The following is a 15,770-nucleotide window of genomic DNA, read 5'->3' on the forward strand; positions in this document are numbered from 1 at the left end:
TTTAAAAAAATAAAATAAAATTCTCATTTTGATTTTAATGATTCTGATGATGTGAAACGTGCTTAGGACCGCACTTGGCATAAAATGTACCCTCAGAGAGGGTATCGTTTCACTACTGTTATTATCAGAGTAAGTGCTCGAACGTTTTAAATAAAGAGCATCTAAGTTCCTTGTTTCCATGAGTCACCTTTCACTCTATGTTGTTGTCGTTGTTATTCTAAACCCTCCCAAACCACATAATAATAACCTCCAGTATTGACCATACATCTGTTTAAGTATTGTCATAATTAAATAAATGTTCATACATCAATAGATGTCTTGGTTTATAAAAAGGGCAGGGCAGAGACATCATCAATATCTCCCAGGATAAACAACAAGTGCTCAATAAATAGCACAGGTTTGTTTTTGGAGCTGCACAGCCCCATGGGGACTGCAAACCTTGCCCTTCTGACAACAGGTGGGTAGGTCCCCACCACCAGCACCTTCTCCAGTCTGCAAACCCAGGTGTCCCTTCCTGGGCACAGCTTCTCTTGGGGGTTGAGGGAGGAAGGAATCTGGGATCTGGGCGTGGAGGTGCGCTCAGGGACTGAGACCTGGGCTGGGCCAGGCACAGTTGGGCTCTGGGTCTCAGTTGCTCCGGAGCCAGCCACCGAGGAAGGCGCTCCTTTGGGCAAGCCTGCACCCCAAGTCGTCCTCCAGTTCCTACATTCTCTCCGCCCCCTGCCCACGCTTAATTATTTCCTCTGGGTCCCTCCCTACAGGCCTCCTCCCTCGCCCGCGCAGCCGGGACACAGAGGGGAGGGCGAGAACTCCAGGCGCGGCACCGCGCTCCCTGAGGCGACGGCGGGTGGCGCGGTGGCTGGCGCGCGCGGCGCGGGAGGGTCCAGGATGCCTGAGAACATCTCCTACGCCAACTGCTGCGAGGCGGGCGAGCTGGCCATGCGCCCGGACTGGCCGGGGACGGGCCGCGCGCGGCCCTCGGGGACCGCCCGTCCTCTCTGGGAGGCGCCCGCGCTGTCTACCGTGCTCATCGTCACTACCGCGGTGGACGTTGTGGGCAACCTCCTGGTCATCCTCTCCGTGCTCAGGAACCGCAAGCTCCGGAACGCAGGTGAGCGCCACGCCCGCTGCTGGGGCTGGCGTCTGGTCTCGACCCTGACCCCGCCATCCGCCTCTTTGCGCGTCCTCAGTCCCTGGCGCCCCGGTCCCTATTCTCTAACCTAGTCCCCAAGTTTGGTCCTCAGCTCAAAAGTTAGGGTGAGTTCCTGCCCTTCCCCGACGCGAGGCGCCGGCGTCCGCCTCTCGCAGCCGCTGGACGGCACTTGGCGGACCTGTGCCAGCGTGAATTGCACAAAGTTTTTCTGGCGCACTTGTTGGCACGGCGCCGGCGCTGTGGGAACGCACGTGTCTGGAGGCTGCTGTCATCCGGGGTGCTCCAATTTGTGCGGGTCCAGATGGTGCCCCTATCTGGCCACAGAAATCTCAGGATCTTTGACACCTCTCTCCCTCCCCTGCCGAGCACAGGGGTTCACAAAGCAGGTGCCAAGAAGATGAATGAATTCAGGGAAGCTCTCGGGTGAGCTTTGGGTTAGAAACTTCTCTCCAGTTCGCCGAAGACCCATTTCCAGCCAAGAGAGTGTAGATGCAGACATCTGCAGGGTCTGCTTGGGTGGGAACTACATTGCTTTGAGATAATGGGGTCCTTTCTGGAGACAGAGAATTCGTGGGATTCGGTGAAGATGAAAACGATGATTTGGCAAAATAGGGTTGCAGTCCTGAAAGTATTTTTCCCTTCTGCCCACTCTCATTTCAGTGTTTCCACTCCGGGGCTCTACAAGGGCAGGGGTGAGGGAGGGAGTCTCTGAACTCTGATCCTGAGAGATCATTGGAGCATGCTGAGCACCTCAGCCTGCAAAGAAGTTCAAAGCCCTGTTTGTCAATTTGTAACTTCCTAGTTTGGGCCTAAGGGCCCTTCAAATATTAGAGTGAATTAAAATTAAAAAGCAACAGCAAGAAAGCCAAGTATGTCGTTTAACTGTGCTTTTCTAAGGAGCCAGACCATTCAGAAAGGCCAGTTGTAAATGGGTATATATATTTTGTGCGGATCTGTGACTCCAGTGTTTTTACGTAAAGAACAAACAAAAAATAAAATTAGGAGCTACTGTTCATAATATGGGAAACAACACCGCTAAGTAGAAACACGCTTTCTAACGCCATCATTTCAGTAGTGGTGGTTAGTATTATCTGGAATACCTTTTTCAAGACATTATTACATGCTCTGAGTAAAAGCTATATATTATGAAAGGGCAGGTTGTGGTTAGAAAGTGGTATTTGAAATTTTTTATCACATTGTCCCTTTGCGGGAACCACAAACATGCTTCCCCGGCACAGAGGGGCAGGAGGGAGGTGGGGCTGGGTCCTCCAGGTTCTGACACAGGCGACTTCTGTCCCCGACTAACCAGGTGTTTAGAGATAGCCTGGAGGGCTGTGCTTCCCTGGTGAATAATCTGGGCAGCCCGCTAAGGAAAAGGAGACTTGGGGGGGAGCGGGGGAACTGCTTTTTTTCTTAACCTGAAGCAGACAGGCATCTTCTCCCCTCCTCCATCCCGAGGGGCGGGGGGGGGGGGGGGCGCTCCCGGAAGCCTTACTGATTTGGGAGTGTGGCCGGGGTGTGTAATGAGCTTGTGACTTGCTGGCACATCCCCTGTTCCTACTTCCTGTTGAGTTCACACCAGGAACAAATTTTGACACTATAGCTAAATGACGTTAATTCCTGACACATTGGTGGCTGCTCTAGTCATGCAATTCAACCAGCTTTGATTTGACCATTGCATTTATTGATGAGGGTCATGAAAAAGCATACCATTGACTTCAGTTAAACCCTAGCAGGGTGAGGGGCGCCTGGGTGGCTCAGTCGGTTGAGCGTCCGACTTCAGCTCAGGTCACGATCTCGCAGTCTGTGAGTTCGAGCCCCGCACCAGGCTCTGGGCTGATGGCTCAGAGCCTGGAGCCTGCTTCCGATTCTGTCTGTGTCTCCCTCTCTCTCTGCCCCTCCCCCGTTCATGTTCTGTCTCTCTCTGTCTCAAAAATAAATAAGAACGTTAAAAAAAATTTTTTTAAACCCTAGCAGGGTGAGATCTGAAAAGGTGCTTAAAAACTGTCAGCACTTGGAATTTGCACTCATTCCACTAGGAATCAAGTCTCCTCTACTGAGAGTTTGGAGTGACCTTAAGAAACACTCATGTCAGACCTTTCTGTAATTAAGTTTGGTTCCTTAATTCATTGGTGTTGAGAAGATAGGACTGTGGCAATGAGAACACTCAGAGGTCCCATAACCAAGGCACAGCCCATATTAAGATCATAGAACCTTTCTTAGCAGACAGACGCCAGTATCCTTTACTTGACTATTACAGATGCAGTTCCTCTTTCCATTCCTTTTGTAAAAAATGTTTATTTATTTATTTTTGAGAGAGCCAGAGAGAGAGCCTGAGTGGGGGAGGGGCAGAGAGAGGGGGACAGAGAATCCCAAGCAGACTTTGCACCATCAGCGTCAGCGCAGAGCTGGGTTGTGGGGCTTGAACTCAGGAGTTGTGAGATCATGACCTGAGCTGAAACCATGAGTCGGATGCTTAACCGACTCAGCCACTCAGGTGCCCCAGTTTCTCTTGTCATTCCCAACAAGGATGATCCTGGTGGCAGGTAAGTGGTTAGATTAATTGTCCTTTTTTCCTGGAACTACCCTATCTGTGGCTTCTGTTGCTGCGTGCATTGGGTCGATCTTTTCAGAGACAGCAGTAAAGAGAGGGAGGGATGGAGGGAAGATGGGAGACAGATCTGGGGCATTGACCCACCTTGGAAGGGAAGACCAGGTGTTTGGTTCACTCTTTTTTTTTTTTTTTTTTTTTTACATGGCACTGGGTTGGCAGTTGACAATTCTCAGTGTGTGCTTCCTGGGGACCTACCATATTTGAGGCTTTCCTGACAGCATCTGAGGACATGTTCTGTGCCTGCCACGGCCATGCTTGCCCTGGTCTAGACTTAGCCAACAATAATCTCTGCATTTTTTATTTTTATCTCTTCCTTTCCCTGCTTTTCTGGAACCTTCCCCCATCAAGTTCTTTCTCTCTTATTTGTGTTTTCAATGTCTATCATAGACATACACACACACACACACACACAGTCACACAGGTATACACACAAATAGGCACACATACCCAAGGGTCTCTGGTGTTTAAAAAAAAGTGGCTCCTGGGTGACTCAGTCAGTGAAGCATCTGACTCTTGATCTCGGCTCAGGTCATGATTTCACCGTTCATGAGATCAAGCCCCGTGTCCAGCTCTACACTGACAGTGTAGAGCCTGCTTGGGATTCTCTCTCTCTCTCTCTCTCTCTCTCTCTCTCTCTCTCCCTCTGTCAAAATAAATAAATAAAATAATAAGATAAAACAGAATTTCCAAAAAAAGAAAAAGAAAAGAATCTTCCCTTGATTGTATGTCTGCTTCTAAGTTCATTGCTATTCTCTGTCCCGTCACAACCAGACATCAATTTCCACCTGCTGACTACCTCACTGCTCCCCATCTCCTCCTCAGTGTTCTGCAGCCTGGCCTCAGAAATGCCCCTCTGTGCAAATATCTGTCATCGAGGCCTACTCCCTCCTTGAAAACCTTCTTTCCTTGGCTTACCAGATGCCAGTGTTTAGACCTCCTTCTTCTCTCCTCCCAGACACCTGATCCCTGGGAGTCATTCCTTCATTCCCCAAGTCCCCATGAGTTTTGCCTTATAATATCTCTCACTATTCCCCTTTCCTGCCCTCCCTACTCCTACTGCCCTACCTTACACACTCACCATCACTTGAGGAAACTATATCCATAGGGTCCAGTCAGCCTTCCCTGCTCAGTCCTGCAGTGGCTCTTGCCACCAGTGGAGTCACTGCCATCCGTTACTGCCTTGGGTCTATACCACAGGTGACTCGGGAGCGCGGCTCCAACAGCCCTTCTCCAGGGGCTAGCCCCCGCTAATGCAACAGCCTCTTCTCTCCTCTCATCACACTTGTGAACTACAACCATTCCCACACAGTCCACACGTGCTATGCACTGCCTCATCTCGGGGAGCCCCCTGCCTCTTCCTGCTAGTGAATGTCCCGGTGCGGTTGTTGATGTTGCTTATTAATAGCAAGAAAGGCATGGGGACTCTGTCTCCCTCTTCGGGCTTCCACGGGCCCTCCCCGGACAGCTCCTGCCTTGCTGTCCTGTTGTTGGTCTTTCTCTCTCCCTGTGGGACTATGAGTTTGTTGAAGGCTGCGACTTTTAGTCCATTTCTGTCCACAGAGCTGAGGGCATACTAAGGACTGAATACGGGTGTTGAAACAAGTTGAAAATGGACACGGCAACAGAAGGCAATGGGTCGGAAGGAATTAATCGTGCTTCACAAGGTGGGGCAGGCTCATTACGGCACTCAGAACTGCACGTGCCATCAGTGGAATTCTTACGGAACCGAATTGCTTTGAACACTAAAAGGGCACAGTACACCTCACTCTTGTCCTTGAAAGCTGAGTGGCACCTCTACACAAAGGTGTGCCTGCTCCACTTGCTCCTGTGTGGCCGGCCGCCTCCAGCCATGCCTGGGCTGCCCCAAACTGTGCCTCAGTGGCTCCTTAGGGAGTTTGCCCCTTGCTGGTCTGGGCTGCCTGTAGAATGTGAGCCTCCTGCCGTTACCTTCACTGTCCAGTCGGCCACACGGAAGAGAGCTGAGAGACTCATGTCCTTAGTGTCATGTCAAGATGATCTCCATTAAGAGAGGTGAAAGCACGACAAGCATCAGTTACTCCTGGCCCGTAGGCACAGTAGCTGATTTCCCAGGCGACAGTCAGGAGCTGTGGGCTGACAATGGATTCTTGTGCTGCGTCTGAGTTAGAGGCTGTTGGGGAAGACAGTTTGGTGATATGTAAGGAGAAAGGATGTGAAATGTTTGACGTTGGGATTGCCCAGGAAAACATGGAGGACTTGGTTGCCGAACACACAGGTCCTTGTCCAGAGTCTGCTCTGTCCTCCAGGCACCCAGTGATGCTCAGCCTGTACCATCTTTTTCCAGGGACAGAGACCGCATTGCGAGCTTCCTGATGGGAAGTTCCAGCCCGGCAGGGGTTTTGCATGCCCAGTTAGACTGGAGCAGAGCCCGCCTTCTCCTCCCACTTGTTGACCGAGGGTGTAAATGATGAATGAATAGATAGGCTGGCTTCACGCAAAGGCTCTTGGGAGGCTTGGAGGAAATGCTTAGTAGACCCACAGTCCCTGTGCACTCCAGGTGTTATAGGTGAGGTGGATTCCACTCGGTCCAGGCATCATCCTACCACCACCAACCACTCATGGAGACGCGCCACTTGGTGACAGGTGTCCTTTGACCTGCTCAGCCCGGGGGGTTTGCAGTGCTTATCAGCTGAAGACCAAACTGGGCTAGTTGGGACTCTCTCCCTGATGTTGCCTGAGCTCTCCAACTTCAGGTTTCTGCTCTGAATACTTTCTTATCTCTTCACCAAGCAAAGACAAACACATTTTAAATCCCATAATTATGTCTTTAGCTGAACAATCAAGAAAGCTCATAATCCTCTTTAATTCCCTCTCTGTAGCTCTCAGTAGCCCAGGGACATGGAGACTTCTGTGTTCGACTGACTTTTTATTTTTTTCCCCGTAAGTTGGGTTCTGTGTTTAGCATGATATATCACAAAATTCTGAAGACACCAGTGCCACTATTAGGTCTTACAATTTAAAATACTTATTGCTGAAACAGTAGAATTTGGGGAGTTGAGAAGTAGAGTCCCCAGTGCTGAGGGAGTTTTCATCCTGGGGTCAGTGTCCTACCTTCTATGCTGTCCTTCCTGAGCTGTGACTTCTCATATCTTATCTCCAGGAATTATAGTCCAAGATTGTAGTTGAGAGTCTCTTTCTTGTTTTTTTCTATGCAACTAATAATAATATAAAAACAACAGTAATAAATTAGAGCTAATATTACTGTGTGCTTATTATGTGCCAGATAAAAGTCTTTCCCATTTAAAAGAGACAGAAAAGGGAAAAGACTCTGTACATCCCCCCCATCAAGGGGATATCCCTTGGCAAGGACCCTTCCATTTCTTTCCTTGTCTTGAAGCCAGAGCTGATTGGGAGAGCCAGCTACAGTGCAAAAGTTTGTTCTCCAACATTTGACAGAATTTGCCCTTGCTAATGTCACCTCCTAATGGCCAGGTTAAATGGGCACACTTTCCTGTTCTTTCTCACCTTGGTGGATGACCAAGAAACTACACCATTGCCCTTGGCATTTCTTTTTCCTGATTCCCTCCAGTGCCCCTTCTTTGTCACTCTTTCTCTGTTAGGGCTATTGGCAGTTCACATAATCTTAGTTTCAGTTTCTTGAAATGGAAACCATGCTGTCAACTTTAAAGGATTCTTGTGATAGACAATTCAGCCAATTTATGTAAAGGCACATTATAAACTCCAAGGTGCTATACAAATTTTTGCTTTGTTGTTACTATTAAGTGTAAGTGAAGTAATAAAATGGTACCATAAGAGTCTCCAGATATCTCTATTGGTGATTATGGAACAATATTTTGTAACAAGAATCTCATTTTTTAAAAAATAGATGTTTATGCTCTTGGCATAAGAAGAAAAGGAAAAAGAATACGTTTTCTTCTTTTAAGTGGTTGAAGTACCCCCATCATGTTTTTGTTTACACTATTAGCTTGCCTAACAGTCCTTTTCTGTTTTAATTAAACCAAAGTTACATTTCAACTTAGCCCTTAGACGCATCCACACTCTCTAAGATTTTCATAAATAATGTCATTTTAGTGGAAAACAATCTATGCCACCAAAGAATTTGGAAACCAAATTAGGAGCTTACATTAATGTAAAAGCCATTTGTTTTAGTGTTTGTAAGGAAATCAAGTTGTTTTTTTTTTTTAAGATTTTATTTTTAAGTAATCTCTACACCCAATGAAGGGCATGAACCCGCAACTCCATGAGCAAGAGTCACATGCTTTACTGACTGAGCCAGCCAGGTGCCCGAGGAAATCAAGTTTTTGATAAATGATCTGCTCAGTGATTTCAGATGCTTATCCCCAGAAAGGAACTGATAAAAATAGTTCAGTTTAGTTTAGAGATGATTATTATTGCCTCTGCCCTTTCCCGTACAAATCCCATTGGAAGAAAACAGCCATTCTAGGAAGGAGGCAGGCCTGTTGCAAGGGTCTTTGTGATTTTGTTCAACTCCTTGGTGAACTTTCCTTTCTGACCAGCCCCATCTCCTGCCACTGCCCCCGGCCACAGGCCACCTGAGTACTTCCTCACTGCTCCCTTAGCCTGGCCTCCCTCCCAGCTCTCACCACACTGATTGGCTGCTGTTTTTGTGTCTGTTTCCCCAATAGCCCTGTTGGCCTCTCAACAGCAGGGGCCATGTCTTTGACCCACACACGGTAGTACTCAATAGACATATTGTATGTTTGAATAGGTAAGGGATAGAAGATGACCCCGAGGCACAAAAGTTTAACCCTGTTAGAAATGATAGACAATCTGTTTATTTCCCGATTTTAACCTTTCTACGTCTTGGTTTTTTATTTATTTAATTGGCTTCTCTGAGACCATGAGCTTTGTGTGGGGAGGGAGTGTGTCTCTTGTTCACCATGCCTCCCTCGGCCCTGGCAAAGGCAGAGCTGGTGCCTGGTAGATACTCAGAAATATTTACCGAGAAAATGATTCCATGACTATTTGTTTCTACATTGGCTTTTAGCTCAACGACCGAGGACAATTTAAATCCAACAAACTCTTTTTTCGGGCATGCAGGGTGGGCACAGGGAGGAGGGATGCAGGGGGCACACAGGAGGAGGGGCAAGGGATGGAGATAGCTTTACCTTCTGGAATTTTCTTATCTGATGAAGACTAGATAGCTCGATGTGTGCTGGCTTTCTTTTTTCCCCCTGGATGACCAGGTCCTTGTTAAGTAGAGTTCCCAGAAAAAAGGACAGAGGAAGCGAGGAGGGAGGGGATTGTGGTGGTTGTGTGTGAGGGATGTGCTCTGTGTATGAGTATGAAAAGGGAATCCCGTATTAGTGAACAAAGCCCTGTTGTTGAAGGCTGTCTCCGCTAATACACCCTGTCTGATGGAGCCAGATGGAAATAAATCACGCCAGGGCTTGTGATGTAAATATTCATTAGAAGCCCGTGCACTGGGGGATGAGCAGTGTTGTGTGCACCCTGATTGATTTCTCACCTGTCTAGGGGAAGAAATGGATAGAGAACTAGATCTCCCTTGAGTATCCTCCAGAGAGGACCTGGCTTCCTACAGATGGGAGACAAAACAAGAATTTCATTTGCCTAATTTGGAATTGTGTCAAGAAATCTGGGAGACAGTCTGATGTTGAGGCAGATGAACCTACAGCGGGAACTGGTTGATTTCAGCCTTTTAGGAACAGCCGGAGCAATAGGGGAGAGTAATTGAATCACTGTCTACGTGGAGTTGAATGTGTTCTTCCCACTATTTACAAGCTGTTTGCCAGCCTCTGGGGCATTATTAGGGGATGAGCCACATTAACACGGCAGAGCTTCACTGGTTTTTGGGGGAAACAGCTGGCTGAGCTGGCACCAGCTCCCAGCAGCCCTTGACTTTCTCCGCACGTGCTTGCAAGTGCCAAAAGCTTGTTTGCTGCTCAATCAGGAGCCCAGAGGGCCCTGCAGAGACCAATATTCCTATGTTGGAAAGAAGTGATTTTCTTCACAGAAACAGCCAAGTGGAATGCATGGGAAGAGAAGGAAGGAGGACCTCAGAAGAAAAGGCGAGAACCCATGAAGGAACAGTCACGGAGAGAGAAATTCAGTAACTTGCCCAACCTCAAAGTGACAGAGCTGAAATTACCCATGTCATTCCGGCTTCCAGCACCACCTCCAAGTGTCAAAAAGACACTTAAAATTCTGGGAAGAGACAAGGGCTCCTGATTCAGCTGAGAACAAGAACTTTGAGAATAGAAATACCTCGCCGTCTTGGAGCCAGGTGAGGTCTGAGCAGGAGAGCCAGAGACCGAAATCCACCAGTGGAGACAACAAACATGACTGGGAATTGAATGGCAAAGCAGGAGACCCACTCCACACCTCAAGCAGGTCCTCAGATGTGCATTTCCTGCCTGGCCACACTCAGCAGTAAGAATGTGATGGGGGATTTTATCCCAATTGTATCCCATTAAGATGCCTAATTGTCCAAACGATGTTACATCAGTTACATCCTATCTCCCTTGGGCCCTCACATAGCTCTGACTCAGGAGTGGTTAGGTCCTGACGAGTCCCAGGAAGCTAACAGGCTTCTTTTCTATTGGTTCTGAGTGAGGTTGACTACGTGCCTCTAAGGCCAGAATAGGCACTTCAAGAAGACTGCCTGGGGGCACCTGGGTGACTCAGGCATCTGACTTCGGCTCAGGTCAAGATCTCACATTCCTGAGTTTGAGCCCAGCGTCAGGCTCTGTGCTGACAGCTCAGAGCCTGGAGCCTGTTTCAGATTCTGTCTCCCTCTCTCTCTGCCCCTCCCCCACTCGTGTTCTGTCTCTCTCTCTCTCTCTCTCTCTCTCTCTCTCTCAAAAATAAATAAACGTTAAAAAATTAAAAAAAAAAAAAGAAGGCTGCCTGGGGGGTCTTCTGTGTTCCCACCCCCATCTGGAGCGCATCCTGTGGAAACTTCTTTGAGACGTGGTAAATGTGCGTGGGGAACGGGCTGCAAACAGCCCTTTCTCTACCTTGGGGGTTTGTAACTGTAATTGTGGAGTCTACCTTACCTGGGGGTCTGACTCAGAAGGATCCCCGGCCAGGTGACTCTGAGCCTCCCTTTTTCTGTACCCCCTTGAAGCCAGACCACAGCCAGACCTCTCTCTGATGGCTGCACCTTTTGGACCCTGCCTGATGCTTTGGACCCCTGAGGTGGTCACATCAGCCTCTGCCGCATACAGAACACATTCATGGTGGCACTGGAGCCAGTGTCCTTGCCTCCTTGGGGAGTCCCTCCTGCACACATATTCCATCTGCCCTCCGTGTTCAGCTGCTCTAGGGCCGGCAGCTTGCACCCCACCATGTGGTAAGAGGCTAGAAGGCTTGAAAGATGACGTCTAGTGCCCACTGCATTCCCAAGGGTCTCTATGGCTGGAGAGGATATCATCTTCTGAGCATGTAGTTGGTGCTGCAGCAGTGCACTCGGTGAGTGAAACAAGTGGCATCAGGGATGGAGCCTCTCATGTTCTGAGCTTCATGTCGGCCAACCTTTCAGATTCTTGGTGCTTTATTCGTGAGTCAGTGTTTGTTTTAGAATGCGAATGTTTTAGCCATAGAAATGAGTTCTTTTGGATGTAGCCCCCTCTCTTCCCTAGGGTTCTGGCCCAGAACACGTCCAACGCATATTAATCAATGGCTGCTGTAGTTTGCAGAGGTTCTCTCTGGCTACGGAGCTTGGTGACGCCAGAGAACACTCCATTCAGCAAAGGGAGGTGGCTCAGGCTGCTTTCTAAGTGTCTTTAATTCAGTTTTCTAAATGTGAACTGCATTTGGCAGGTGGGATAGAAGAAAGGTTGCAAGAGGAAGAACCATGTACTCTGGTATTCCCCTGTGTTGCCTTGCCTGGGGCCTACGCTCCCAGCCACGTGGCCATGTCGGCAGACGCCAGGCCTGGTGGCATGGAGTCCAGCCCTTTCTTCTTTTGCATATAAAAGCCAGGGAAGTGGATTCACTACCACCCCTCCCTGCCCACACGCCACCTTCCTATAAATCTCTCTGATAGTCTCCTTTTGCGTCTTCTCCTGACTGGTCAACAGGCTACTCTCCAAGTGTCGTTAATTCAATTTTCCTGATGTTTGGATCCTCGTCCCTGGGAATCCTTGTTGGAGTTTAAACGATGCCAAGCCCCCGAGTATCTGTGCCTCTCATGAAAATTGTCATCGTTTGTGAGCGCCCACTGTGTCCCCAAGCACTCGGCACCATGATTTAATTCTACAGCTATGGTGTAAAGTAGGTATCATTATTCCCATTCTGCGAATGAGAAAGATGAGGCCTGGAGCGCCTGCGTAACTTGCCTCAGTCACACAGTGAGCAGCAGACATGCTGTGTGAGCCCTGAACGCTGTGCCTCCAAAAGCCACTGTTCCATCCCCAGTACTAATAGTTAGCTCAGTAGCTTTTAAGTAACTGTTTAAGGTAACTGGATAAAGGGTAGGATATTCGACAGAAGAGAAATTGTGGGGTCTCTTGCTGACTCTTGCTCCCTATTTCCTGTTCCAGGTAATCTGTTCTTGGTGAGCCTGGCATCAGCTGACCTGGTGGTGGCCCTGTACCCCTACCCGCTAATCCTCGTGGCTATCTTCCATGACGGCTGGGCCCTGGGGGAGGTGCACTGCAAGGCCAGTGGCTTCGTGCTGGGCCTGAGTGTCATTGGCTCTGTCTTCAACATCACTGCCATCGCCATTAACCGCTACTGCTACATCTGTCACAGCATGGCCTACCACCGGATCTACCGGCACTGGCACACCACCGTCTACATCTGCCTCATCTGGCTCCTCACTCTGGTGGCCTTGGTGCCCAACTTTTTCGTGGGGTCCCTGGAGTACGACCCACGCATCTACTCCTGCACCTTCATCCAGACGGCCAGCACACAGTACACAGTGGCAGTGGTAGTCATTCACTTCCTCCTCCCCATTGCTGTCGTGTCCTTCTGCTACCTGCGCATCTGGGTGCTGGTGCTCCGGTCCCACAGGAAGGCCAAGCTGGAGACCAAGCTGCGCCTGAGGCCCAGCGATGTCCGGAGCTTCCTAACCATGTTCGTGGTGTTTGTGATCTTCGCTATCTGCTGGGCCCCGCTGAACTGCATTGGCCTTGCTGTGGCCATCGACCCAGAAGGAATAGCTCCCCAGGTCCCGGAGGGGCTCTTTGTCACCAGCTACTACCTGGCTTACTTCAACAGCTGCCTTAATGCCATAGTCTACGGGCTCCTGAACCAGAACTTCCGTAGGGAATACAAGAAGATTGTCTCAGCCCTCTGGAACCCTGGGTGCTGCTTCCGGGATGCTTCCAAGGGCAGCCAGTCCCAGGGCCTCAGAGCCAAACTCCACCTGTCGTTAATGCCCAGCATCCTGTCCAGGTAGACACTCTCTAGCCTGGATCACCGACCGGGCGGCCGGTTCATTAAATGGTGGGGGTGGATCTGTTCCGTGCGTGAGATCAGGCAGCCTGCTGGGCTATGCCGTCCCGTTCGCGTGACAGCACATGGCTTGCGGAACTTCATCCTGTGGACAAGAAGACCATCGGCACCCTTGGTTCGGGCTAGTCAGAAGATACCTGTAGGCACTGGGGGCCACATCCAAGTGAGCACGGCATCGGCCCTGGCAGACACTCTCACTGCACTGGAGGCTTGAGGCACACATCAACCAAGGAAGGGACAGAATGAGGACGGGCTTGGGACAGAAGAAGCCAGTTACTTCCTATGAGCTGTCCTCTTCTCCCACTTTGGCCTCCTTTCTGGTTTCTCTCTGTTCCCCAAAGGGCAGTAAGAATGGATACCTTCCTGTTGGCACTGAGGAGGGCACCTGTCGGGATGAGCACTGGGTGTTGTGTGGAAACCAGTTTGACAATAAATTATATATATATGTATGTGTGTGTGTGTATATACACACACACATACATATATATATATGTGACATATATACTGATACACACACACACACACACACACACACATATATGGGAACATACCTCAACATAATAAAGGCCATCTATGAACCCCCCCTCCCCCCCCGACACCAATAAAAAAGAAAAGAAAAAGCTCTGTAGTGCTAGGAGCTAGGTAGCTCTGCAGGGCTGCAGGGGGCTGGCGCGTCCAGAGGGCAAGTGTTCTGCACGCTCCCCCACTGACTCCCTGCGCACACGTGCACGTGCACACACACATACACACCACCGTGTATACACCGCACGCACCACCACCTCAGCCGCACTATGCACATACCTCAAGCACACACACACCCCCTCCTCAGGCACCTGGAGCATGTAGCCGGCCTGGCTTCCTTTCCCGGTTCCACCAGGCTCAAGTTGTGTGACTTGGGGCAAGCTCCTGACCTCTGTATTCCTCGGTTTATTCACCGGACAATGGAGATCGTGCCAGTACCTGTCTCCCAGGGCTGTTGTGAGGGTTCCTTGGGATAATACAGCCAAAGAGCTGAGGACAGTGCCTGACGCATGGCGATCATTCAGTAAACACTAACTATTATTATTATTACTACTACTACTACCTAAAATGAAAGATAATCTTGAAGGAGAGGAGAGGAGACAAAGACCGGCAGTGGAGGCAAGTGAGTGGGGGAGGCGTGAATGGAGGTGGGGGAAGGGCGCCTCACTTCCTGTTTTAGCATGTCTGCCTACAGGCTTTGTATTTGCAGACACTTCAGGTCTTAGCACCAATTTGGCTTCCTTCCTTTGAATTTGGCCTCCTTCTTCGGTTCCACAAACATGACCGACTACTCTGGGGCCAGGTCCAGCAGGAGAAAAAAAAGGCATGTTGCCTGCCCTCTTGGAGGTCACAGTCTGCTAATGAAGAGTATCGGCTGGCACTTAGCGGGTGCTTGCTTTGTATCAGGCACTATATGCACTCTCTCATTGAATCCTTAGAAAATTCTTTGAGGACATATCATTATCTATATTTAGTAAGTGACTAAAACTCAAAGAAGTGAAATGATTTCCTGAGTTTCCTTGGACAGAGTCCAAGTCTGTCTGACAACAGTATCCTGTTTCCTTCCCCACCCCTGCCCATACCTTAGAAGGTGTGGCAGGGACAAAGCGGGGTAAGTACCCCCAGGACATAAGTTGCGTGGGGGGTTCCAAGGAGAGAGAAAAGTTACCTCAGCCAGCTGGCAGCTTTGCAGAACAAAGAGCCCAGAATGCCGACCTCTCAGCATTATTCTGGATGCTTTGCCTTCCCTTGTCATGTGAGGAATCAGTTTGGGTGCTGTGGCTAGTCATCTAGTTACCTGGGAGCTTGTGAAACATTCAAGTGCTCTTAGCTCCACCAAAAACATTTTGAGTGTGGGGTGTGGGGAAGAGCCCAGTAATCTGATTCAGACCCCGGAGGTCCTCTACCAAACTGTTAGGAATGCAGGTGTTTCAGCCTCGGTTGCCTACCTATTGGGATCCCGTTGCTGGGTGCGGAGAGTCCTGTCCAGGGAGGCCTCCCAGTTCAGACCTCAGTCTGAGAGTGAAACACAAGGGACCTACGGCTTCTCGCTGAGCTGCAGCCACTCTTCTTGGTTCTGTGCAGAGCCTGAGCTCATCAGACCAGGCATGTGTTCTGTTCTCTCTGCCTCCTCTCCCCAGGCACCAACTATAGGGATTTGCCCTTCGCTCTTGACTTAGAGGCAATGGGTGTCCCCGACTGCTCCTCTTATTTCTATCTTTTAACTCTGAGCTGAATGCATGGTAAAGTCTCAATAAATACGGATTGAGGAAACAAAAGTTCTCTTCAGTTTTCTGGGCCCACAGATGTTACCTGATTTGCCAGTTCTGACAGTTTGCTAACCGGAACCTTTTCTTGTTTCCATAGGTTTTGGTGATGATCCAGGAACCAAGAGAGTGAAAGGGTATAGAGAAAACCCAGGATACTGGGGCCATCTGTGTGCTCATGTGGAATGGCCTCAAGCTACAGACCCTGATCTTAAATAAAGACAATTTTGCTGCAAAAGTGTGGGAACTCTATCCATCCTCCACCACCTTGCTG

The 15,770-nt window shown here is 49.4% G+C and overlaps 1 protein-coding gene across 1 annotated transcript; it reads left to right on the plus strand.

Moving 5' to 3' along the window:
* The first annotated feature begins 568 nt into the window (after positions 1-568).
* MTNR1B (melatonin receptor 1B) lies at positions 569-13,611 on the plus strand. The gene is given in 3 exon segments (XM_040489608.1): positions 569-1,111; positions 12,293-13,099; positions 13,102-13,611. Coding segments are annotated over 3 exon segments (1,092 nt in total). The 5' UTR covers positions 569-888; the 3' UTR covers positions 13,164-13,611.
* The last annotated feature ends 2,159 nt before the right edge of the window (positions 13,612-15,770 follow it).

This window comes from Herpailurus yagouaroundi, unplaced genomic scaffold (genome assembly GCF_014898765.1).
Source record: "Herpailurus yagouaroundi ecotype Mexico unplaced genomic scaffold, PumYag 180, whole genome shotgun sequence".
Classification (NCBI taxonomy): Eukaryota; Metazoa; Chordata; class Mammalia; order Carnivora; family Felidae; genus Herpailurus; species Herpailurus yagouaroundi.